Raw genomic sequence first — 25,313 nt, 5'->3', positions numbered from 1 at the left:
TCCTGCCGAGCAGGGAGCCCGATGTGGGACTCGATCCCAGGACCCTGGGATCATGACCTGAGCCGAAGGCAGATGCTTAACGACTGAGCCACCCAGGCGCCCAGTAATTCTATTTTTTACTGAGTTCAAAAACCTGTAACTCTGAGGGACATTAATACTACCTAGCCTTCAATCAAAATGCCATCTTCCCTGCCTTTTATCATAATGATATAAGAATTTAGAAAAAAAAAATCTTGCAATACTTAAGAATCAACCATAGCTTCTTCAAGAAACTTTCCTTGAGAAATGTGATAATATTTTCAAACTTGTACTTCTATAAAAATACTCAGCAGGCCTTAGAGAAAGCAGCTAGTGAAGCATAAGAGTCAGATCGCCTGGAGTTTGGCCAACTCTTCCCATTGCTGGCTGAGAGACCTTGGGCAAGTTAGTTAACTTTCCTGAGCCTTAGTTTCCACCTGTGTATAATGGGGGTATTCTGGAACTCAACAGTGATACAGAGCAACTGCATACCCCTCCTCTGATTTTCTTTTACCCAACTTTATTGGAACCAAATTATTTATCCTTCTTGGTATATTGCTAATCTATATTTTGACTTTTATTAGGGTGGGGGAACATCTATTGATATCTTTTACAACATGTATTATAGTGAGCTGTACACAGAATGTATTATTTTAAAGGCTGATATAATTGAAGGAACAATAAACTAAACACCTTAGCAGAAGGTTGTTACATGCCCTTCAGGCATTCAACAATATGCCCATTCTGAGTGTGTTAGGAATAAAAGTATAAGAAAAGAGCAACAGTCCCAGGATTAAGTCCTTGGACACTCCAATTTTTAGAGGAGGAAAAGCTAGCAAAGAAGCATGAATGTATCCAGTGAGAGAATCAGGAGAAACAAAGGGAGAAGGATGTCTCTAGGAGAGTGATGTCAACTGGTAGGAACTGCTAAGAGTTTAAGATGAAGGGCGCCCGGGTGGCTCAGTTGGTTAAGCGACTGCCTTCGGCTCAGGTCATGATCCTGGAGTCCCGGGATCGAGTCCCGCATCAGGCTCCCTGCTCAGCAGGGAGTCTGCTTCTCCCTCATCCTCCCCCATCTCATGCTCTCTCTCTCTGTCTCATTCTCTCTCTCAAATAAATAAATAAAATCTTAAAAAAAAAAAAAAGTTTAAGATGAAGATTGAATTCATGGGATTTGTCAATACGGAGGTCATTACTAACTCTGAAAAGAAGAACATCAGTTTATTGGAGAGGATGAGAGGTAGATGGCAACAGGAAGTGAGAATCTGGAGAGGGCATGTAAAGACAATTCTTTGGAGACATTTGCTATAAAAGAGAGAGACATGGGACAGTAGCTGAGGGGATGTGGATATTAAGACGTTGGAATTCTTTGTTGATTTGTTTTTAAGATGACAGATTGTAAAGTATATTGCATGTTGATAGGAATTTCTTGTCTCAACTATTTGAGAGTAACATACATGATGATTAAAATTTTAACAGTTGAGCAAAGTAAGCAAGAATGTCATGTCTGTTCAGTACCTAGATATAAGCCAACTCATTCTGTCACTGCACTTACCATCTTCTGGAGCAAGCTTATACTCTTTGTCTTCCATCACTTCATAGTCAAACCCAAGAAGATCAATGGGGATGGTGTATTTCCTGGCGTAGTTCTGCTGGGCACCAGTCAGGAAGGCTTGTGTGAAGAAGAAGCCAGAAAGCCAGAAGACTGGAGGGGGGCCAACTTCATACCATTGCTGTGGTGTCAAAGCACATGTGTTCTAAGGCTAGAACTTTCTACTTTGATCTCAACACTGCTTAATACAATTTACCCCCAAGTACTCCCCCTATTATCTTTTAGGTAGACTAATAAATGAGCTAACACTTCGAGGAATAAAAAAGCTATACTGTCAAGATTTTAAAAAGCTCCTTATTCAGTGTTTGTTCTGACTTCAATTTCATATCCATTGCACCAGCTAGGGTACCACAGTGTGGGTTAATGCAGAAGTAAATGTCTTTATACGTGCCCAGTGATTCCTTCCAAAAAGCTCCATACAATAATGAATATCAATATATGTTGTTGCACAATATATCATGTTACATAGTTGAACAGAATAGATCCCTATAACATCTGGTAATATTTTTCCCATTTTTTTCTCTCTAGTCATTAGTGCCCAGTAGAATATTCCTTTGGAAGTTTTCCCACCTACTTTACCAAAATACAATGAAATCCAACATATGGAAATACAATATTACACAAAGAACTTCCAAAAGAAACAGTAGTGAGATCTTAGGATTTTTATAAATATCAAGATACCTAAAAAATTCTGTTTATATCATACCTTAATAAGCTAATTGAGTACTGACTTTAAATAGTAAATTATAGAAGTCAAATGAATTTGAAGAACTTTTCCCTGTTAGAGTCCAAGGTAGAACCTTCATCTTTCAAGAACAATCTTATTTCTTAAGTATCACCTCTAGTATAACAGAAGTCCTATGTTATGGAAGGGAAGTTGAGTCATTTTATCCCTGCAGAAATTTTCTCACAGGCAGTTTTTCACATAAGTCACAGGCAGTTTTTGATGCATTAAGAACAGTATCTAGGAAATTAATACTTGTAATGAATATAATTAATAACATAGTTAAGCATCAGTATTGCCAGATAATTAGGAGACAGGCTTCTGCTCACTCAACATTTCCAAGACAATTAGCCATTGAGATTATTACTGTCTTGGGCTGAACCAGCAGTCTAGTGATTTCATGATCTGGAAGAGTCCTGGACAAGGAAGAGATAGTTTGCCTGGCTTTCTAAGGTGCTGTGCTCTAGGAATCTATTTTAATGCTTAGTATTTAATGGAAAAATCAACATAGCCAGTTGTTTTCTCTCTTCAAGCATCACTGACTTGAGTGTGAAAGTTTACTAAATATGAACACCTGTTCCTAAAGGAGCTTTCAGAGATTCTATTTCCAATACTAATATTTTGACAGTTTAGTGTAACAGTTACATAAATTATATGCAATACTGAGTAGTGGTCATACGTGCTTGGGATGCACAGAAAAACTAGAGAGTAATATCACATTAGGCATCCTGATAAATAAAATGAAATAAAAAGAAACAATATATGATCATTTAGATGAACTCACCTGCAAGAATTTTAGTCTTGAAAGGAAGTCATTCACATAGCTCCCAAGTGGTTTAAGGCTTGGGTATGATTTACCCATCCACATTCCTGGAATTTTGACATTCAGAATGCTGCTAACCACTTCTTCAAGATCTGTAGACATCACCACAAGTCCCTGAAACACATTTAACCTTTGGTTAACATGATAATACTGATTTTGGACAATCCTCTCTTAAATACCCTTTTCATAATTAGCCTTTAAGATTGTGATTAAAGCTGAGTCATATAGCAAAAACAGAAAAGATACGTTCTTTTGCTGCCAGTAAGTCATGGAGTCATTGAACTATTCCTTATAAAACATTGACAATTTTACTTTTAATCAAATTTTTGTGGAAAATTTTCTTATTGAGGTGTAATTGACATATAACATCGTACAGTTGACCCTTGAACAAATGGGTTTGAACTGCATGGGTCCATGTGGATTTTTTTCAATAAATACATTGAAATTTTTGAGATTTGTAACTATTTGAAGAAACTCATGGATGAACCAAGTAACCTAGAAATACTGAAAAATTTCAGGAAAAGGTAAGAATACAGTACATAATACATAAAACATACAAATTATGTGTTGACTGTTTATGTTATGGACAAGGCTTCCAGTCATCAGTAGGCTATTAGTAGTTAAGGTTTTGAGAAGTCAGGAGTTACATGTGGATTTTTGACCACATGGGGGTCAGCACCCCTAACCCCCATGTTGTTCAAGTGTCAACTGTATTAGTTTCATATATACAACTTAATATTTGGATATATTGCAAAATGGTCACAATAGTCGGGGTAACATCTGTCACCATACATAGTTACAATATTTTTCTTGTGATGAGAACTTTTAAGATTCACTCTCAACAACTTTCAAATTTGCAATACAGTATTATTAACTATAGTCATTATGCTATACATTGCACCCCCCATGGCTTTTATTTTATAACTGGAAGTTTGTGCCTTTTGACCTCCTTCACCCATTTGCCCACCATGGAAAATCTTAATACTTAGTTACTCACTAGCTATTTAATCACAGCCTAATTTTGACTTAGTTTACTGCTCTACTAAGCAGACAACTAATACATCTCTGTCCTGCCTTCTTAAAAGAATAGTGATGATTTTAAAATTAGAAAAATTATATGAAGCCCTTTGAAAATTTAAAATAGTCTCAGTTCCACTTACGAAGTCTAATTGATCTTATTCCATTTTGTTATTTATTTAAGTAAACTCTATACCCAACATGGGGCTCAAAATCACAACCCTGAGATCAAGAGTTGCATGCTCTACCAGCTGAGCCAGCCAGGTGCCCCAATCTTATCCCATTTTGAATCACTGGTGGACAGATGTTAAAACTTTGAGGCCTTTGAAAATTACTGCCTCGTTGATCTTACAGTTGGGCTAGTTGCCATCATCATTTCTCTTTTCTTTATAGTTGACAATATTATTCCAACTAACATATGGAGAAGATTTTAGAGTAAATTTAATGGGTTCAACACCCACATTTCCTTTGCCTCCTTTCCCAAACCCACTAAAAACAACAGTAAGAGAATTTATGTTTTAAGGGCATAAGCTTACCAGTGCAGAAAAAATAGGGAAAGGCAAAATGACAACACAATTTTGAGCGCTAGAAAGCATTTGGACTGTTGGCAGATGATGTTGAAGCCAGGCGATAACCTGATCCTAAACTAGCAGAGGAGAAAGCTAAGCAGCAACTAGATATCACTGCAGAATACCCAAAAGTATTTGGAATTGACAGCCCTAGGTGAAACTGAGGAGTGGAAGATGGTGCTAATTGAAAAGGGTTATTGAAATTGGGTTTCAAAAACATATTTCTAGGACTTCTCCCACAAATCTGCACATCACCTACTTTGAATGAAAACTGGAAGGGAAAATGAAGAAATCCCTGGAGGAATGCCAGGTTCAGTTGGGGTCAGATTACCATCCTGAAGTCAGGAATTAAGTGAATGAATGTACATTGAATGCTGAGGCCTCTTTCCCCTTTTCCCCAGAATGCTGGAAGCCAGGCCTTTCTCTTCCAGGAAGGATACAGGAAGAACCAGGTCAAGGAGAAATCCATGGTCCTGAATGCTTCTTAGCCAAACATCCCAGCCAGATGACACTACAACCAGCCTAGTAGATGCCTTTTTCAATAATAGCTCCTATTCAACCACTTTTCTCCTCCTCCAATGCTACTATAAGAAACAAGCTCAGCTGGACTACTTTAGTAGCGTAATTGCTCCCTGCCGGCTCTCTTGCTCCCCTACAGTCCTTCCTGCAGTGGTCAGAGTGAACTTTTAAAAAATGTAAAACAGATCATTTCACTTCATTGCTTAAAATGCTCTGAAGACTTCCCCTTACTTTTACACTTTAGAACAAAATTCATGATCTTAACCATGGCCAACAAGACCACTATGAGTCTGTGGCTTCTCTCTGTCCTACCATTTCCCTCATGCCATGCTCACTCCACTCCAGCCACAAGACCTTCCCTACTGGGTTTCCAGACCAGGCCAAGCTTGTTCTTCTCATGTTCTTTGCACTTGCTATATCCTTTGCCCAAATGTTCCATGGTTTGCCTTTAAGTGCAGGCCTCTGCTCAAGAGTCAGCTCCTCAGAGTTGTCTGACACAAAATGACTGGAAGAGTTTCCCACTCATCACTCTCGACCCTCTGATCCTTTATTTTTTTTCCATGGAATTTAATGTTTATCAAAATTGTATCTTTATTTTTAAATTTTTGTCTCCTTTATTAAAACTTCAGCTCTATGGGGGCCGCCAGGTGGCTCAGTCGGTTAAACGTCCAACTCTTTATTTCAGCTCAGGTCATGATCTCAAGGTCGGGAGACTGAGCCCAGCGTCCAGCTCTGCACTAGGTGTAGAGCCTGCTTGGGATTCTCTCCCTCTCTCTCTCAAAAATAAAATTAAAGATTGGTTATTTATTTTTAAAAAATGGTCGAGGGAGCACCTGGGTGGCACAGTTGGTTAAATGTTTGACTCCTTGTTTCGGCTCAGATCATTGTCTCAGTGGCTTGAGATGAAGCCCCCAAGTCAGGCTCAGCGCAGAGTCTGCTTAAGTTTCTCTCTCCCTCTACCTCTGCTCCCCCTCCCCGCTCTCTTCCTCTCTCTCTCAAATAAATAAATCTTTAAAACTTAAGCTCTATGAAGGCAAAGGTTTGGTTTTTCTAACTCCTTTGTGTTTTCTTAGCATGTATCCTATCTAGCAAACCATGCTATCTAACATACTCCATACTTCCTTACCCACTTACTAACTGTAATCCCCAGAATCCTATATATTCTTCAAGGGCAGGGATTTTGCTTCTATCCCCAGAATGAAGAACAAAGAGTGCTTGCACACAATCTCCCCTCAATAAATATTTGCTGAGTAAAATGAATGATAAGTTATTGCAGTAATTTTTCTTTGGTATATCTCCCCTTACCTTGATTGCTTTTTGAATGTTAATGCATGATTCCCTTATGGTCTGCAACAATTTATTGAACCGTCCCATCTCTTGGACAAGCACAGTGTTCATGCTCTGAGTGTAAGTTGTTGGGTACCTCCTCATTGCTGCCTCAACATCAAAGTTGTTGGGAAGTTTGCCCAAGATGTCACCAGCAACCTCATCTACTACTTCATCTGATGATTTTGCACCAGCATCTGCTGAACGAGACTGTAAAGAATTCAAACTAAAAATCAGAAATCCTCATAAAGGTGTAGGAATTGCTGAATAGGAAAACTCCTAAGGTAAATTTTATAAGAATGAGTACTATTCTGCTATTTTACCAATGATTCTTCTCCACACAAGATTGATTGAAGTGATAAAAACAGGCACAGGGTGGGGATTCAGGAGAAAACCAGTGTTACGGGGGAGGAAGAGGGCATGGACAGTTGTTCACAGGCAAAAGAGGGTCTGGAGCAAGAAAATGAGCCGCACACTGGGCTGCCTGGGTAGAGGGGGAGTGGATGCTGTGGAGAGAGGGAGAAAAAGCATTTATGTTGGTGGGGTGGCCGAGGAATGATGAACATTAACACCCAGGAGAAGGAAATTTGATCTTGCTTTGAGAAAGCTTGCCACAAAATATATTTGCCAATAACTCTGGTACCTACTGGTTGCCGAAAGCAGAGATATAGTTTTGTCCTTGAACCAGAAGGGCAAAGAAAATAAGCTCATCTCCTCTAAGCAGTTGGAAGAGTTATGGAGAAAGGCAGACTTTAGTGATTCACATTGAAACAAAGGAAGGGGAATTTCATTTCAATTTTTATTTTTTATGTTTATAGTGGCAGGGTGTAAATGAATCTATATTTTTTGGGAAAACCATTTAAATCCTCACAATAAATGAATGTGTGTGTGCATGCACTTGCACGTGCATGTTGAGAGAAAACAAACACAAATAGAATATAAATGAACATATCTCATATTTTTCCAGCCTTAGGAAATTATATTTAGCCTTATTTCAGATTTTGTATTTCCTGGTTTCTTTACTGGCACTTAGGCATAAACACAGGAGCTCTGCAAAAGTAACACTCCCAATGCTTGTTCTAATTTTTTTTCTGTTCTGTTTTTTAAGGATATTTTAAATACATAATATAAAAGTTTTGTCATTGTTAACTTGCTCTCCAAACTCTGCTGTTCTGGTCTCTTTGCCTCTGAATTGTGGTAAACCCAATGTAGAATCACTGAACTACTGCCTACCCATTAGCATAATTGTACTTACCAATCTGAGGTTGAGGATATTGAAAGAGGCTGTTTAATTACATACTGAGAAGATACCCCATGTGTATTTAGACTTATTTGTTTGGTTCTGAGTCATTTTCTGTTGGAATGAACCCATTGTTGTATGTATTCTGTAATGTGGTATACCCCATCAACCTTAAATAAAGCCAAAAGCCACTCTAAATGTCCTGTTGTCACACCCCAGTATATCACATGTGTCTAATACTCCTAAAGATCTACTTATTCGGGGGCCTGGGTGGCTCAGTCGGTTGAGCGACTGCCTTCGGCTCAGGTCATGATCCCAGGGTCCTGGGATTGAGTCCCACATCGGGCTCCCTGCTCTGCGGGGAGCCTACTTCTCCCTCTCCCCCTGCTTGTGTTCCCTCTCTCGCTGTGTCTCTCTCTGTCAAATAAATAAATAAAATCTTAAAAAAAAAAAAAAAAGATCTACTTATTCATGTCTGTGCATATGCTTTTGAACTCAGGCAGGAACTGATTTTAGTGGAATTAACATATGTAAAAATGGACGTACCAAATAGTCTTCCTCCTTTCTTCCTTATTAGAAAATGTCATCTGACAGTAGACCAGAGCTAGGAGTACCATGGACTCTTCCATCAAGCATAGCACACCATTTGATCCTCCTAATCCCGTTCTTTTAACTTCCCCTCCCCCCACCCCAATCGTCTCTTGTTATCTGGATTCTTTAGAATCCAGAAAGAGTTTAGCATTGTGATTCAGAACACAGATTCTGGAGCCAAACTAGTGGGAGTCAGACTGCTTGGCTTTGAGTCCTGGCTTGAAATTGTACTAGCTGACCTTAAGCAAACTACTTAATCATCTGTGTCCGTTTTCTAGCTGTAAAGGTGGGAATAATTAGCCCTTAGCTCAGAAGACTGAGGTAATGCATTACACTGTTTTACACGAAGCACTTAGAACAGTGTTAGCATACAGTCAGTACTATGTAAGTATTAACTATTATCATTATTACTCTGAGATTCCATTGAAGTGAAAAGATCAGCTAGAATTCAGTTCATGGGATGATTCACTAGACCAAATAAACATTCTTATTAAAATTTTACTCACTAAGGGAACTCTTACCATTTGGACTAATCTGCTTTCAAAAATGAAAGAAACAAACAACTGAACATTATCTGCTAAAGGGATAGCACAAGAGAAGATCTCTTAATAGAAGAGCAAGATGAAATATTTTTTATTCAAATATACTGACTCGTGCCCATGGCATGCTGAATTCTAATGCCTTAGATTACTCTCTGACATGCGCTTACATTCATGCTCTCATAAGTGGAGCTGCATGTTTACAAAGTGCCAACTGTATTTTTCTCCTCAACCTTTTTGTACATTTTATATTTACGACTGCAATTCTTTAAATATTATGTAATCTGATAAAATACTGATGTGAAAGAAACTTTCTATGTAAACTAGGTTAAATATTCTGGAATATTTGAAAAAGATAAGTCATTTTATAAGCTGCTGTTGAATTAGTAAGAGACTAGAAAACAGGCAAAATTTTAGACTGGATTCTGACATCAAACCTCTTCCCAAGTATCTTTGATATTCTTCCACTTTTAAGGAATTAAAAGGGGACATAAGATATAATGCACTTGCTGGGAGAGAACGTTCCCCTTCCTGGAGTACTTTTGGAAGAGGGTATATTGCCTCTCCAAGGACAAGAGACCCGCCGCGTGCCATTGAGCTGGTCCTTCATCAGCAAGGGACAGAAGCCTGCACAGAGGACAGATAACCTGTCCGCTGCTTTTTGCTGTCTTTCAGTATAAGCTCCAAGTACCTGTGCAACTGTGCAACTGCCTTTCTGGGACAAAGCAGCACCAGACACAGCATGGCGAGGCTCTCCTCTGGAGGAGGGGAGAGGGTCCACACCACGCAGGGTCCTTTAAAATCTGGAGTTGTGATTCCCAGCTGCACACCAGAGATAAAACACTGTGGCGCTGGGGGTACGCATGGTCTGGGCACAGACAGGTTGAGGGAGGGGGTTTAACAGAAGTCTGGGACACGAGAGGGGAGACTGTTCACTTTTCTGCGAGGGCTTCCTGAACAGCAGCAGGCTGAGCTCCCCTCCCTGCAGAGGAGAGACCAGGGTGATGCCATTTCCCCCCCGCCCCCCAAACCACCAGTGAACAGTTGGACTTCAGTGTGCAATACAGCACCCGCAGTGGAGGCTAGAGCTGCTTACACCAAACCTCCCCCCCCGCCCCGCACCCTGCAGGTGCATCTTTACCCTGGAAGGTCTGACTGTGAGCCAGGGCAGCAGGCCTCTACCCCAGAGGAACAACACAAGCCCCCTGCATGTACCAAGTCAACTGATCACAGAGGCTCCAAAGGGTCAGCTTCAGTTCTGGTAGAAATAGATTTTATTTACTTATTTATTTAAAAGAGAGAGAGAGAGAGCATGCATGCACACAAGAGGGGATGAAGCAGAGGGGAAGGGAGAGGGAAGAGGAAAGAATCTCAAGTAGACTCTCCACTGAGCGCAGACCCAACTTGGGGCAATGTCATGACCCTGAAGTCATGACCAGCACCAAAACCAAGAGTCAGATTCTTAACTGACTAAGCCATCCAGGAGGCACTGTTCTAGTGGAAATAGAACCAGGCTTTCTTGCTCTTTTTTTTTCCCCTTTGGAATCAGGCTTATAGGTTATTGTTTGTTTTTTCATTTCCTTTTCTCTTTCTTTGGATCAGGCTTCCTTTTTTCTTTTTCTTCGGAAAACTATCTTATAGTTTTTTGTTTGTTTCTTTGGAGGTTTTTTTTTTGGTCCCTTTTCCTTTTTTTTCAGATAAGGCTTTTTGTTTGTTTGTTTAAATCAGGCTTATTTTAACAAATCAAAGCACACCTAGTTAAAGGCCTAAACACTCCCACTGCAAGCAAGGAGGAACTCTGCACAAGACTGACCTGCAGGAAAGAGCCCCCACAACACAAGAGCAGACTGCAAACAGCATACACCAGAGACACTTCCTGAAGCACCAGGCCCTGGACAGTGTGTGACTCTTTCTTAATATAGTCTTACTCTCAATAAGTAAGTAATTAATAACAAACATAACAAGCTTTCAAATACCCAAAGACAGAAACCTAGACATAATGACGACAAGATGGGGGGATTCTCCCCTAAAGAAAGATCAAGAAGAAATCACATACCAGGGATTTGCTCAAACAAATATAAGCAATGAATCTGAACAAGAATTTAGAACAACAGTCATAAGAACACTGGCTGGACTTGAAAGAAGCATGGAAGACACCAGAGAAACTCTGGCTGCAGAGACAAAAGACCTAAAAACTAGCCAGGCTGAAATAAAAAATGCTATGACTGAGATGCAAAACTGACTGTATGTAATCATAGTGAGGATGGAAGAAGCAGAGGAAGAAATAGGTGATACAGAAGATAAAATTATGGAAAATAATGAAGCTGAAAAAGACAGGGGAAAAAATCTATTAGATCACGAATATAGACTTAGGGGACTCAGCAATTACATAAAGCACAACAATAGCCATATCATAGGAGTCCCTGAAGAAAAAGAGCAGGAAAAGGGGGCAGGAGGTTTATTTGAACGAATTATGGCTGAGAACTTCCCTAATCTGGGGAAAGAAACAGGTGTTCAAGTCCAAGAGGCACAGAGAACTCCCCTCAAAATCAACAGAAACAGGTCAACAACCAGGACATATCATAGTGAAACTTGTAAAATACAAAGATAAAGAGAGACTTCTAAAAGTAGCTAGGGAAAAAATGTCCTTAACCTACAAGGGCAGACACATAAGGTTAGCAGCAGACCTGGCCACAGTAACTTAGCAGGCCAGAAGAGGATGGTATGAAATACTCAACATGCTAAGGGGAAAAATATGCAGTCAAGAATACTTTATCCAGCAAGGCTATCATTCAGAATAGAAGGAAAGATAAAGAATTTCTCAGACAGGCAAAAACCAAAGGAGTTCATGAAGAATAAACCAGCCCTGCAAGAAAAATTAAAGGGGCCCCTGAGCGGGAAAGAGACCAAAAGCAACAAAGACTAGAAAGGAAATAGAGACAATCTACAAGAACAGCAACTTTACAGGTAATACAATGGCATTAAATCGTATCTATCAATAATTACTCTGAATGTAAATGGACTCAATGCTCCAATCAAAAGACATAGGGTATAAGAATGACTAAGAAAACAAGACCCATTACATGCTGCTTACAAGAGACTCATTTTAGACCCAAAGACACCTGCAGATTGAAAGTGAGGGGGTGGAGGACCATTTACCATGCAAATGGTCATCAGAAGAAAGCTGGAGTAGCCATACTTGTATCAGACAAACTAAATTTTAAACCAAAGACTGTAAATAAGAGATGAGGAAGGGCACTATATCATAATAAAGGGGTCTATCCAACAAGAAAATCGAGCAATTGTAAATATTTATGCCCCCAACTTGGGATCACACAAATATCTAAATCAATAACAAACATAAAGAAACTCATTGATAATACAGTAATAGTAGGGAAGCTTACCACCCCACTCACAGCAATGGACAGATCATCTAAGCAGAAGATCAACAAGGAAATAAGAGCTTTCAATGACACACTGGACCAGATGGACTTACCAGATATAGTCAGAACATTTCATCCTAAAGCAGCAGAATACACATTCTTTTCAAATGCACAGAGAACATTCTCCAGAATAGATCACATACTGGGTCAAAAGTCAGGCCTCAACCAGTACAAAAAGACTGAGATCACACCATGCATATTTTCAGACCACAATGTTATGAAACTTGAAGCCAACCACAAGAAAAAATTTGTAAAGACCATAAATACCTGGAGGTTAAAGAAGTATCTTACTAAACAATGAATGGGTCAGCTAGGAAATTAAAGAAGCAATAAAAAAAAAAAATACATGGAAGCAAAGGAAAATGAAACACAATAGCCAAAAAACATCTGGGATGCAGCAAAGCAATCCAGGAGGGAAGTATATAGCAATACAGTCCTACCTCAAGAAGCAAGAAAAATCTCAAATATACAACCTAACCTTACACCTAAAGGAGCTAGAAAAAGAATAGCAAATAAAGCCTAAAACCAGCAGAAGAATGGAAATAATGAAGATTAGAGCAGAAATAAATGGTATAGAAATTTAAAAAAGAACAGCAGAACAGATCAACAAAACTAGGAGCTGGTTCTTTGAAAGAATTAACAAATTGATAAACCCCTAGCCAGACTTACAAAAAGAAAAAAGGACCCAAATAATCACAAATGAGAAAGGAGAGATCACAACCAACACTGCAGAAATACAAACACTTATAAGAGAATATTATGAGCAATTATATGCCAACCTGGGCAATCTGGAAGAAATGGATAAATTCCTAGAAAATATAAAGTACCAAAACTGAAGCAGAAAGAAATGGGAAATTTCAACAGACCAATAACCAGCAAAGAAATTGAATTAGTAATCAAATATCTCCCAAGAAAGAAGAGTCCATGGTGGATGGCTTCCGAGGGGAATTCTACCAAACATTTAAAGAAGAGTTAACATCTATTCTTCTCAAACTGTTCCAAAAAATAGAAATGGAAGGAACACCTCCAAACTCATTCTATGAGGCCAGAATTATCTTGATTCCAAAACCAGACAGGGACCACTAAATCCACTGGAAAAGAGAATTAGAGGGGCACCTGAGTGGTTCAGTTGGTCTGAAGCGTCTGACTCTTGATTTTGGCTCAAGTCATGATCTCGGGGTTGTGAGATCGAGCTGTGCGTTGGTCTCTGCACTCAGCATGGACTCTGCTTGAGAGTCTCTCCTTCTGTCCCTCCCACCCCATTTCCCCTCTTTCTCAAATAAATCTTTTTTTTTTAAGGGAGAATTGCAGACCAATATCCCTGATGAACATGGATGCAAAAATTCTCAACAAGATACTAGCAAATTGAATCCAACCACATGCTAAAACAATTGTTCACCACAATCAAGTGGGATTTATTCCTGGATGGCAGCATGGTTCAATATTCACAAATCAATCAATATGATACACCACATTAATAAAAGAAAAGATAACCATATAATCCTCTCAACAGATGCAGAAAAAGCATTTGACAAAATACGGCATCCTTCCTTGAAAAAACCTTCAAGACGTAGGGATAGAAGGAACAAAGCTCAACATCATAAAGGCCATATACAAAAGACCCATAGTTAATTATCATCCTCAATGGGGAAAAACTGAGAGCTTTTCCTCTAAGGTCAGGAACCTGACAGAGATATCCACTTCCACCATTGTTGTTCAACATAGTACTGGAAGTCTTAGCCTCAGAAATCAGGCAACAAAAAGAAAAGAAAACCAGCAAGGAAGAAGCCAAACTTTCAGTATTTGCACAGTACATGATACTCTATGTAGAAAACTCAAAAGACTGCACCAAAACTTTGCTAGAAGTGATACATGAATTCAGCAAAGTTGCAGGATATAAAATCAACATACAGAAATATGGTGCATTTCTATAAAGAAGCAATAATGAAGCAGCAGAAAGAGAAGCCAAGGAATTGGTCCCATTTACAATTGCACCAAAAACCATAAGACAGCTAGGAATAAACCTAACCAAGAAGGTAAAGGACTTGTACTCTGAAAACTATAGAAACTTATGAAAGAAATTGAAGGTGACACAAAGAAATGGAAAAATATTCCATGCTCATGGATTGGAAGAACAAATATTGTTAAATGTCTATACTACACAAAGCAATCTATACATTCAATTCAATCACTATCAAAATGCCACCAGCATTTTTCACAGAGCTAGAACAATTCTAAAATTTGTATGGAACCAGAAAAGATCCCGAATAGTCAAAGTAATGTTGAAAAGAAGAGCAAACTGGCAGGCATCACAATTCCAGACTTCAAGCTCTATTACAAAGCTGTAATCATCAAGACAGTATGGTACTGGCACAAAAACAGACACATGGATCAATGGAACACAATAGAGAACCCAGAAATGGACCCACAGCTATATGGTCAACTAATCTTTGACAAAGCAGGAAAGAATATCCAATGGAAAAAAGACAATTTTTCAATAAATGGTGTTGGGAAAAAACGGACAATGACATGCAGAAGAAGGAAATTGGGCCACTTTCTTACACCATACACAAAAATAAATTAAAAGTGGATGAAAGACCTAAATGTGAGACAGGAAACCATCAAAATCCTAAAAAACACAGGCAGCAACCTCTTTGACCTTGGTCTTAACAACTTCTTACTAGACATGTCACCTGAGGCAAGGGAAACAAAAACAAAAATGAACTATTGGGACGTCATCAAGATAAAAACTCCTGCACAGTGAAGGAAACAATAAACAAAACTAAAAGGCAGTCTATGGAATGGGAGAAAATATTTGTAAATCTTGACATATCTGATAAAGAGTAGGATCCAGAATCTATAAAGAACTTACCAAACTCAATACCCCAAACCCAAATAATCCAGTCAAAAAATGGGCAGAAGACATGAACAGACATTTTTCCAAATAAGACATACAAATTGATAACAGACACATGAAAAGATGCTCAACATCACTCATCATCAGGGAAATACAAATCAAAACCAGGATGAGATACTACCTCACACCTATCAAAATGGCTAAAATTAACAACAAAGGAAACAACAAATGTTGGCGAGGATGTGGAAAAAGGGGAACCCTCTTGCACTGTTGGTGGGAATGCAAGCTCGTGCAGCCACTGTAGAAAACAGTATGGTGGTTCCTCAAAAAATTAAAAATAGAGCTACCCTATGACCCAGCAACTGCACTAAGAGGTATCTACCTAAAGTATAGAAAAGTACAGATTCAAAGGGGGCACATGCACCCTGGTGTTTATAGAAGCATTATCAACAACAACAAACTATGGAAAGAGTCCAAATATCTATTGAGTGATGCATGGATAAAGAAGATGTGGTGTGTTTATAAATATATAGATATATATATGCACACACACACACACACAGGAATATTACTCAACCATCAAAAAGAATGAAATCTTGCCATTTGCTACATTGTGGATGGAACGAGAGGGTATTATGCTAAGTGAAATAAGTCAGTCAGAGAAAGACAAATACCATATGATTTCACTCATATGTGGAATTTATGAAACAATATGGATGAACTTAGGGGAAGGGAAGGAAAAATAAAATAAGATAAAAACAGACAAGGAGGTAAACCATAAGAGACTCTTAACTATAGAGAACAAACTAAGGGTTGCTGGAGGGCAATGGGTGGGGGCATGGGCTAGATGGGGGATGGGTATCAAGGAAGGCACTTGAGATGAACACTGGGTGTTACATGTGAGTGATGAATCACTAAATTCTACTCCTAAAACCAATACTACACTATATGTTACCTAATCTGAATTGAAATAACTTGGAAGAAAAAAAAAAGATATAATGCACTTGGACATGGTTTCTGTAAGAAAGGCAAAATGGAACTCCTAACAGATGAATGATACTCAAAGATTCTTTCCAAATCAAAAGACCGATGAAAAAAAAAAAAAAGCCAACCAAAACCATATGTTCATGTACTTAATGTTTAAATTCATATTTAAGGTATATGGGAATTTTCGTCTTTTCCTTAAAATGGTTCTGTACTTGACCAGATGGCCCACGCTGCTTGGGCAGCATCCATTCCAGCCTCAGAAGCCAGTTCCTGCACCAAGCACATACCTGTGTGAGAAGAATGTTATCAAACAGCAGTTGAGTTTCCGACTGATCTTTAGTGATATCTGCATTGGCATTCATCCCAAAGATTTCTGGTGCAGGGTTCAGGGGCAGAGTCTTTGTGTATTCGATGTAGCTTTTGTGCTGCCAAGATGAATAACAAAGAGTCAGGAGGTTAGAAATCAATTATCCTGTAGAACTTTTTCTCTGAGAAGTGATAATTTTCAATACTCAAGTTATTGAGTGGATGAGCCTGTGGAATTGGACACTGAATGCTTTCATTTTCTTTCAACCTGGGCCAAAGTTAAAAAAAAAAAAAAAAGGAAACATTTAGGAAGAAAAAATAAAATGTTCCATTCAATTGAAATGGATTTGAAAATGGAGAGAGGAACATCCCAGCAATCTCATTTAGCTGGAGAAATTTTTCTGTGCCACATTTATTGATGATTGTTCTTCATTTATTGCAATAAAAATAATTTTTTTCTCTTTACTCTGATTTTTCTGTTTGCTTGTGATAAATCCACGTAATTCAGAAAAGTAAACATTACCCGAATGTTTATTACCCTGAGATAATCACCATTAACATTTATTTTTATACATATGCACATACATTTTGTACTTTCTTTACATGGACTTCTGTCAAAATTACAAACCTTTCTTCATGCTCACACAATCATACCAATTCATATACATATATGGTGAGTGGGGGTAGGGGATTGTTCACTGATGGTTTCTCGAAATGGGTCATGTTACATATACCCGACTTCATCTTGCTTTTTTCTCACTTGACAATTCATCACTGGAAATTCTGATACCCATGGCTCCACATGTTGACCTCCTCCACTCATTTAGTGACCTTGGCTCTGGGACTGATTTTCTTTTCATCCCTATTGACATCTGCTCTCAGCTAGCATTGATCTTAATGAACGATGCAGTTATGGTATGTGCCTCTGATGCATGTGGTCATAGTTTAACTTTCAATGTGTGCCCATTTGACTTTTAGGAATAAAATGAGAACCAATTCAATTGTCCTGGCAGTTTCTGGAAGTCTACTGTGTAATCATCTGAAGGCAGATCCCACATCTTCTACTACGCAGGCCTGGAAAAAGTAGGCAGAGGGAAATGGACTCTAGGCAGGAGATGGTTCTGTAACTCTCTCCCCCTTTTTACCCGTGTGGTCTTGGGCAAGTTATTCAACTTTAGTGAACCTGCTTTCTCGTTTGTAAAAAGGACAGAATAATAATACTGATGTTAATTTGAAGCTCTAGGGAGATAATGAACTGTACTGCTTTGTAAATAAGTAAGCATGATCTAGATATTAACTATGATTGTTAATATTATTTTGTAACCCTTCTCATGTGTGTTTCCACTTTAATTGGGTACAATGACTTTCTACCAATGGAATAAATTCATGACAACAGAATTTCAGCTCACTAAGGAAGCTCTTCCCGGGTGAGGGGGTCTTTCTGATAGCCCTCACATTACAGCAAACAGCAAACTACTAACTACATCTATGCATGAGGTTGGTTCTGTTCCAAGAAGGCTGAAAAAAGCACACACAATGGTTAACCAAAAAACAAGGCCTCTGGGGAAAAAAAATCACCATTTTATCAGAGGAATTTCGGGTTTTACGGCTTTTCGTTTTCTTGAAGGGCATACTTACATCACCAGAAGGAGGAACAAAATAGATGCCGCTTGAGTCGAATTTATAGCTTGGGTTTTGGACTAATTCTGTGTTAAAGAATTTGTTCAGAATGCTGCGCAGGGTGCGCCGATCCCAGTCGTCAGTCACCCTGCCTCCGTAATTGCATTCACCTGTCATGTACTGCAGAGCTTCGTAAGGCAGCTCCTAGAATCCAGAGTTCAAGTCACTCCTCTAGCTAAGAGTTATCAGTAGCACATCATGCAGAGCTTGTTTCCTGTTTGCTCCTATTATTAAACTGCTTACAAAAATTTGCCTTAAGCACAATTTCCCCTTACATACGTTTCTGCTAATGGTCGTGATTTCCCCCATAGTCTTTTTCTCCTTGTATGATCTGTCATTTCTATTCAGTCAATGCAGAGAACAGAATTCGTCTATTAACTTGGCATTCACTCACTATTCAACCAACACTAATGGACCACCTACTATGTGCCAGACACAGAATGAGACCAGAATCCCATCCTTGAAAACGTGGCATCGCTGACATTCAAAACAAATCCAATGTAATTCAGAGATAATCAGTGTTGGTTTCTTGCATCACCTTTTTATATCCCTCTGTATTTTGACAAGTGGAATCATTGTAGAGGCAATTTTGCATATAACTTTTCACCAAAGCTCGTATTATAAGATACCTTTTACCATTTCATAAAATTTTAAAATATTTTAATAATTTAAGAAACAAAACAGATGAACATGGGGGAAGGGGAAAAAAACAGAGAGAGGAAAGCAAACCTATAAGAGACTCTTAATGATAGAGAACAAACTGAGGGTTGATGGAGGGCAGTCGACCGGGGATGGGCTAGATGGGGGATGGGTATTAAGGAGGGCACTTGTGATGAGCATTGGGTGTTATATGTAAGTGATGAATCACTATATTCTACTCCTGAACCAGTATTACACTATACGTTAACTAGAATTTAAAAATTTGAAATAAAAGAAAAAAATTTTAATAACTATCTTCCAATATTGAATACTTCAGTCACTCCTAATTTTCTGCTGTGTTAAATTACGTTTCATTAAATATACATTTCTTAAAATTTCTAATGATTTTTTAGTCTAGATTCCTGAAAAGGAAACTACTATGTCAAAGGTAAAGAGTTTATAAAAAGCAATTGATTAATGTTACCAAGCTACTTTTCTTTCTTTTTTTTTTTTTTTTTTAAGTAGGCTCCATGCCCAGCAAGGAGCCCAATGTGGGGCTTAAACTCACACTCTGAGATCAAGACCTGAGCTGAGATCAAGAGTCGGACACTTAACTGACAGACACCCAGGCAGCCCACCAAATTGCTTTTCTGAAAGGCTGTAGTAATTGTAGGAATCAGTTTTAAAATTTTTGCTAATTTGTTTGACCAAAGATAATTAATATTGTGCTAATTTGCATTCCTAGAATATCAGTGAAGTTCATAATTTTTTTCATGTTTAATAACATTTGTTCTGTGAACTAGCCCTCTACCCATTTTTTTCAATTGGTTTTAATGGCTTTATTTGTATAAGCTGTTTTATAAATTATCCTTTTTAATCAAATTTGTGGAAATATTTTTTCCTTTTAGTTTGCTTTTTTATTATATTCTCTGGTATGAAGAATTTTTAAATGTTTATGAGTACAAAAGTATTGATTGTTCATACTGCAATTTGTTTTATCATCAGCATAAATACTTACATATCCAAATAGAATTCTCTATTTCTCACTGCTCTCAACAAAACTGAGTGTTATCATTTAGGAGAAAAAATTGACAGTTAAACAATAACATTGTTAACTCCAGGTACATTTTTAAATTTTTTAAATATACTTTAAAAATATTTGTTTATTTTTAGTAGTCTCTATACACAACATGGGGCTTGAACTTACAACCCCAAGATCCAGAGACACATGCTGTACATACTGAGCCAGCCAAGTGTGCCTGTTTTTAATTTTTAAGTGTATTTTTTTATTGAGATAAAATTGACATATAACATTAGTTTCAAGCATATTACAATGATTTGGTATTTGTATATATTGTAAAATGATCACAATAAATCTATTTAACATGTCATTACATGTAATTACACATTTTTTCTTGTGATGAGAACTTTTAAGATCTATTCTTAGCCACTTTCAAATATGCAATATGGTATTAACTCTAGTCACCATACTGTCCATTTACATACCTTAAGTTTATTTTTGATATTGACATTTTAAAAATGCTTATTCACCACTTGTATTTATTTTGTTAAATAACCTACTCTGTTCTTCTATGTGTTTTCCTCATTTGGATGATTATCTTCTTTATTGTTATTAAAAGCTCTTTATACAGTTACTAAATCAGTTTGTCAGATATATTTTAGCTATCTCCTCAGTTTTCAATTGTCTTTAATTTTTACGATGTTTGTTTATGGTAATAAAGCAATGTTTTAAAATATAGCAATCTTTGACTTTAGAATTATTTCATTGCCTTTGTCCTTTCAAGCCCTTCTTGCAGTTATCTGTGCAAAGTTAAGAGTGTATATCCCACATCCCTGGGATCCCACGTTGAGGAATCTCTTCAATAGAAATAATCACACTAAGGAAGAGTAGATGATAGTTGTTAGAGAGGGGAAATTTATTGAATTAGGGGCTGGGAATGATGAAACTGGTTATTTGTTAGAACTGGAGTGGAAGGCGAGAATTTAGGAGAACTTGTGTCAGTGACCAAGACCTTGTGGAGAAACAAACAGAATCAGGATGAACTCCAGCATGTTTATGTTCTTCCAACGTCGAATGAGACGGGAGTTTGGTCAGATGCATGCACTGCCTGGACTTGCCTTGCTGACCTCATGAAAATGAAACAAAGCAAGAAAACTCATTTGCATAGTAAATAGGTAGTAAAACTCATTTGCATAGTAAATAGGTAGAACGAAGGTGAACCAGCTGGCCCCTGGGAGGGCTTCCAGATGTAGAGGAAAGAGGAGATGGAGAGGGGGAAGAGTTTGATTTATGGAAAAAGGGTTAAACCCACCCACTTGTCCCAGAACTGATGGGTAAGATGTTGTTTCTCTCAGCAGCTTGATCACAACCAGGACCAATCACACTGGGGAGTGAATTCTCCCAGGGGCCCGGGGATGCTGGTTGGGGTCGCAGAAATCATGGCAGCTTGTTGCTGGGCCCTTTGAGACCACGGACGGAGAGAGAGTGTGTACGTGGAAGCAGAGCTCGAAGTCGGCAACTTGTATGCAAGGGTGTACACAACGGCGTTCATTTTAGCATTGCTTATTAGCAAAAAATAAAAAAGAAATAAAATCCTAACGGTCAACAAAGGGGGAATGCTGTGTAAGCAGCCATGAAACAAAGATCTCTATCTACTTTGGAAGTTGTCCACAATATATGCAGAATGAAAAAAGCAAGCTGAAAATGTGCGAATACGATTATGTTCTTCAGAAAAAAATTTGTGTATATTGTGCTTATGTATATATGATCTACATGCATATATGAAAACTTCAGGACAGATATGTCCTAAGCTGTGAAATTGGTTGCTTTGGGGTGAAAGTAGGGTGAGAGGGAGGGGTGGGCCTTAAACACACAGGCACGCACACACGTATGCACGCACACACACCCCTACCAAAACGAGAAAAACAAAGCCATTGCCCATCTGCCAAGCAGATTATATCTATCTACTATTATTTTCTTCATTTACAGTTTAACTTTTCCTATTTCCTTTAATCCAACAGGAATTACACAGTATAAATAATCTAACTTGTTTTTTTCCTAATAGCAAACAATCAATCATTCTATCATAATTTATTGACTACTTCTCCTATTTCCTATTCATTTTATTTTTTCTCGTTATTTTTCTTTTGAATTCTAGTTGTTAACATGTAGTGTAATACTGGTTTCAGGAGTAGAATTTAGTGATTCATCACCTACATACAACACCCAGTGCTCATCCCAACAAGCGCCCTCCTTAGTACCCATCACCATTTAGCCCATCCCCCACCCACCTTCCCTCCCTCAACCCTGTTTGTTCTTTATCGTCAGAAGTCTCTTATGATTTGCCTCCCTCTCTTTTTCTCCCCTTCCCCTATGTTCATCTGTTTTGTTTCTTAAATTCCACATATGAGTGAACTTTTTGGACAAAATTCTAACAAAATTAGGAGGGACTCACTTTCAAAAAGTTCCATACCCTTGCAGGACACTTGGATTGGTTTAACAAGCAGTTCTTCAAAGTTGCAAATATGTTAAAAACCCAACTGATAGACAAGTGGCAAAAAAAGAAAATGATGTGTGTGTGTGTGAGAGAGAGAGAGGGAGAAAAAGAGAGAATTGTAGGTGCTTAAATGTGGTTGATGTGACAACATTAGGCTGTTTGGCTTCTTCCCAGAATCCATACCTCAGGTGAACATCAATGGTCTAAAGAGTTTGTTTTCTCCTGACAAATGGCCCAAATCCAAATTCTGGAATAAGAGTACAATGACATTTTCCTAAAAATAAAGTCATGCTCCAGAACAGAAGGAAATCAGTCCATATTTTTCATTTCGGAGCCTGGTTGATTTATGGTCTTCTCAAATCCTTTTCAAAATAAATACAATATGCTCCGTTCTCAGATTCCCACAGGTGTTTACATGTCAAAAATAAGTGATAAGATACAGGTTCCTAACAGACAAGCCAATGTCCTAACTACCTATGATAGCAGTTATGATATCCTGTTATAACAAAGTATTACTTAATAAGCTGTTGGGAATTATTCTATTTGTTTTATAAGAGTAGAAATTAATCAGAAGTCCCTGCTCACTATACAAACACTTACAATGTAATAAAGAGCAAAATAGGTAATGTCCTTGCTGTGATTTTTATGATACCTCATACTGGTTCAGGAACATGTGGAGTTGCTGTACGCTGATTCTTAGGTCAGTCTCATTGAACTCATAAGGAATATTCCACCCCAGGGGTCCAAATTTCCGTCTCTCTTGCACCAAAGCATGAAAGAAGCAGAGACCATAAAGTAATTTCTTGAATTCCTCCTGTAATGAGAAGAAATGGCACCACGTCATTTCCCCCTACCACTGCATTATACTTACCACTTTTTAAAATGAAAGTAACTCTTTTTGTTTATAAATATATCCATCCCAAAGTACGCCAAAACAGAACTCACTACTTCTACAGGATATTTAGGCAAAAATATGCCCATTCGCCTACATGTTCAGTTGGCACACATAGCTGTGGACACGAGGTTTTTAGGGAGCATAGTAAGCTTGTCTATTTAGTGTTACCTTATAGGATTTTGGACGTTCCAACTGAAGCATAGTGAGGCAAGGAGAATGAATTCCAATGTGTGGTCCAAGACCACCATGGAGAAATTTCAAAGGAGACCCTTCAAACCAATTAAGCAGCTCTGTAAAGAACTTCTGGATTGAAACTTTGGGCAGCCTCAAGACTTTTCCAGTTACTCTTAGGTAATAAGTCTTATACTTACTTTGAATGCCAAAGCCAGCCTTGAATCAGAAATCAGAAAGTATGAGACACCCTCCACAAGAATGCTATAAAATGGTCAAAATAGAGCTTGAGAGAGGATTTGTGAACATTTCCTTGGAAAGAACAGCAGTTGTGCTAGGAACCCTCTTGCCCCATTCCCAAGGGAGAAAGGAGCACAAGGTCTATCTTCTCAGTCCAAGCTAGTGAGAAGGAAATTGATGGGGTCAATCAGAGTTGATGCCTGTTTCCTGCAGCTTTTCCTGTAGACTGGAAAAGTGCAAACATTACACTCAAAAGAGTAGAGCAGTGTAAGGGGGCAGGGTAGTGGACTGGGAGAGGGAAATCAGAGCCCCGCTTCCAATGGTGGGCCAAGCCAGTGTGGATCCCAAGGAGCAGATGAGGAGCTGGATTAAGAATGTCAGCCAGGGGGAGCACCCAGGTGGCTCATTTTGGTTAAATGTCTGACTCTTGATTTCTGTTCACGTCATGATCATCAGGGTTTTGAGATGGAGCCCTGTGTTGGGCTCTGTGTTGGACATGGAGCCTGCTTAAGATCCTCTCTCTCTCTCCCTCTCTCCCTTTCCTCTCTCTCTAAGAAAAAAAAAAAAAAGAAAAGAAAAAGAAAAAAGAAAGTCAGCCAGGGGTCATTTGAAACATTTTTTGGTCAAGAGCGCTTGTATCACAGGGTAAGGAAATCCCAACAGTAAGAGTCTGTATGAAGTGAATGATAAGAACCAACAGCTGAGGAGGGTCAGGAGCAGTCAGCTGAAGGAGAGACATGACAAGGGTGATGGAGTCATGGTCAGAGGGGTCTGGAAGGGGAGCCCAAGGAGAACCCATGAAAATACTCACAGGAGAAAAATTCAGCTTTAAACCCCCACCAAGTCCAGAGAGGTCCAAGCAATAACAGCCCAGGCCCAGAATGTCCACTCCACCCTGCTTTGTGTCTGCACATACTACAAATTGAGTGGTCAGGCTCAGCAGCCATCGTCTGCCAGGCGCACCACAGAAAGAAGGATGCCAACTCTATCCTATTCCCCTAACAGCTTGAAACCCACCGACCACAGGTCCTAGGTGAGTTTCTGGAGAGTCAAAGCCTACATTTTTTTTTAAAGATTTTATTTATTTATTTGAGAGAGAGAATGAGATAGAGAGCATGAGAGGAGGGAGGGTCAGAGAGAGAGGCAGACTCCCCGCCGAGCAGGGAGCCCGATGTGGGACTCGATCCCGGGACTCCAGGATCATGACCTGAGCCGAAGGCAGTCGCTTAACCAACTGAGCCACCCAGGCGCCCCAAAGCCTACATTTTAAGGAAAAGTTAAGTATGTATTGATTAACACACTGCACTGTACTTTCTGATTTCTGAATCAAGACTGGCTTTGCAAGTTAAAATGACCATAGGTCATTTCATTATCTGACAGTAACCAGAAAAGCCATGATACTGCCCAGAGTTTTATCCAAGGGCAGGTGGAAGTGTCCCCTGTGGAATAAACTGAAAGGGGGAGTGGAGACAAGAGCAAAGTAGCATCAGTTTAACCAGAGAGGTGGGAAAAAGCAAAGTGACACATGCTGTGTGGATTTGGGAACTATTTTATTTCATTTCATTTCATTTCATTTCATTTCATTTCATTTCATTTCAT

At 38.7% G+C, this 25,313-nt stretch overlaps 1 protein-coding gene across 1 annotated transcript in view; it reads right to left on the bottom strand.

Annotated features, from left to right (window-relative positions):
• The window catches only part of DNAH7 (dynein axonemal heavy chain 7), a 243,597-nt gene that overhangs the window by 7,362 nt on the left and 210,922 nt on the right, over positions 1-25,313 (bottom strand). The window contains exons 58-63 of the mRNA XM_035008349.1: positions 23,061-23,222; positions 18,210-18,395; positions 16,553-16,690; positions 6,588-6,818; positions 3,139-3,291; positions 1,574-1,751 (exon numbers count right to left, since the gene is read on the bottom strand). Coding sequence (XP_034864240.1) covers positions 1,574-1,751; positions 3,139-3,291; positions 6,588-6,818; positions 16,553-16,690; positions 18,210-18,395; positions 23,061-23,222 — 1,048 coding nt within the window. The remainder of the gene's footprint in view (positions 1-1,573; positions 1,752-3,138; positions 3,292-6,587; positions 6,819-16,552; positions 16,691-18,209; positions 18,396-23,060; positions 23,223-25,313) is intronic.

The sequence above is a fragment of the Mirounga leonina genome, unplaced genomic scaffold (genome assembly GCF_011800145.1).
Source record: "Mirounga leonina isolate KUSES-001 unplaced genomic scaffold, KU_Mleo_1.0 Mir_151, whole genome shotgun sequence".
In the NCBI taxonomy this organism is placed as follows: domain Eukaryota; kingdom Metazoa; phylum Chordata; class Mammalia; order Carnivora; family Phocidae; genus Mirounga; species Mirounga leonina.
This window is presented reverse-complemented; position numbering and strand designations above follow the sequence as displayed.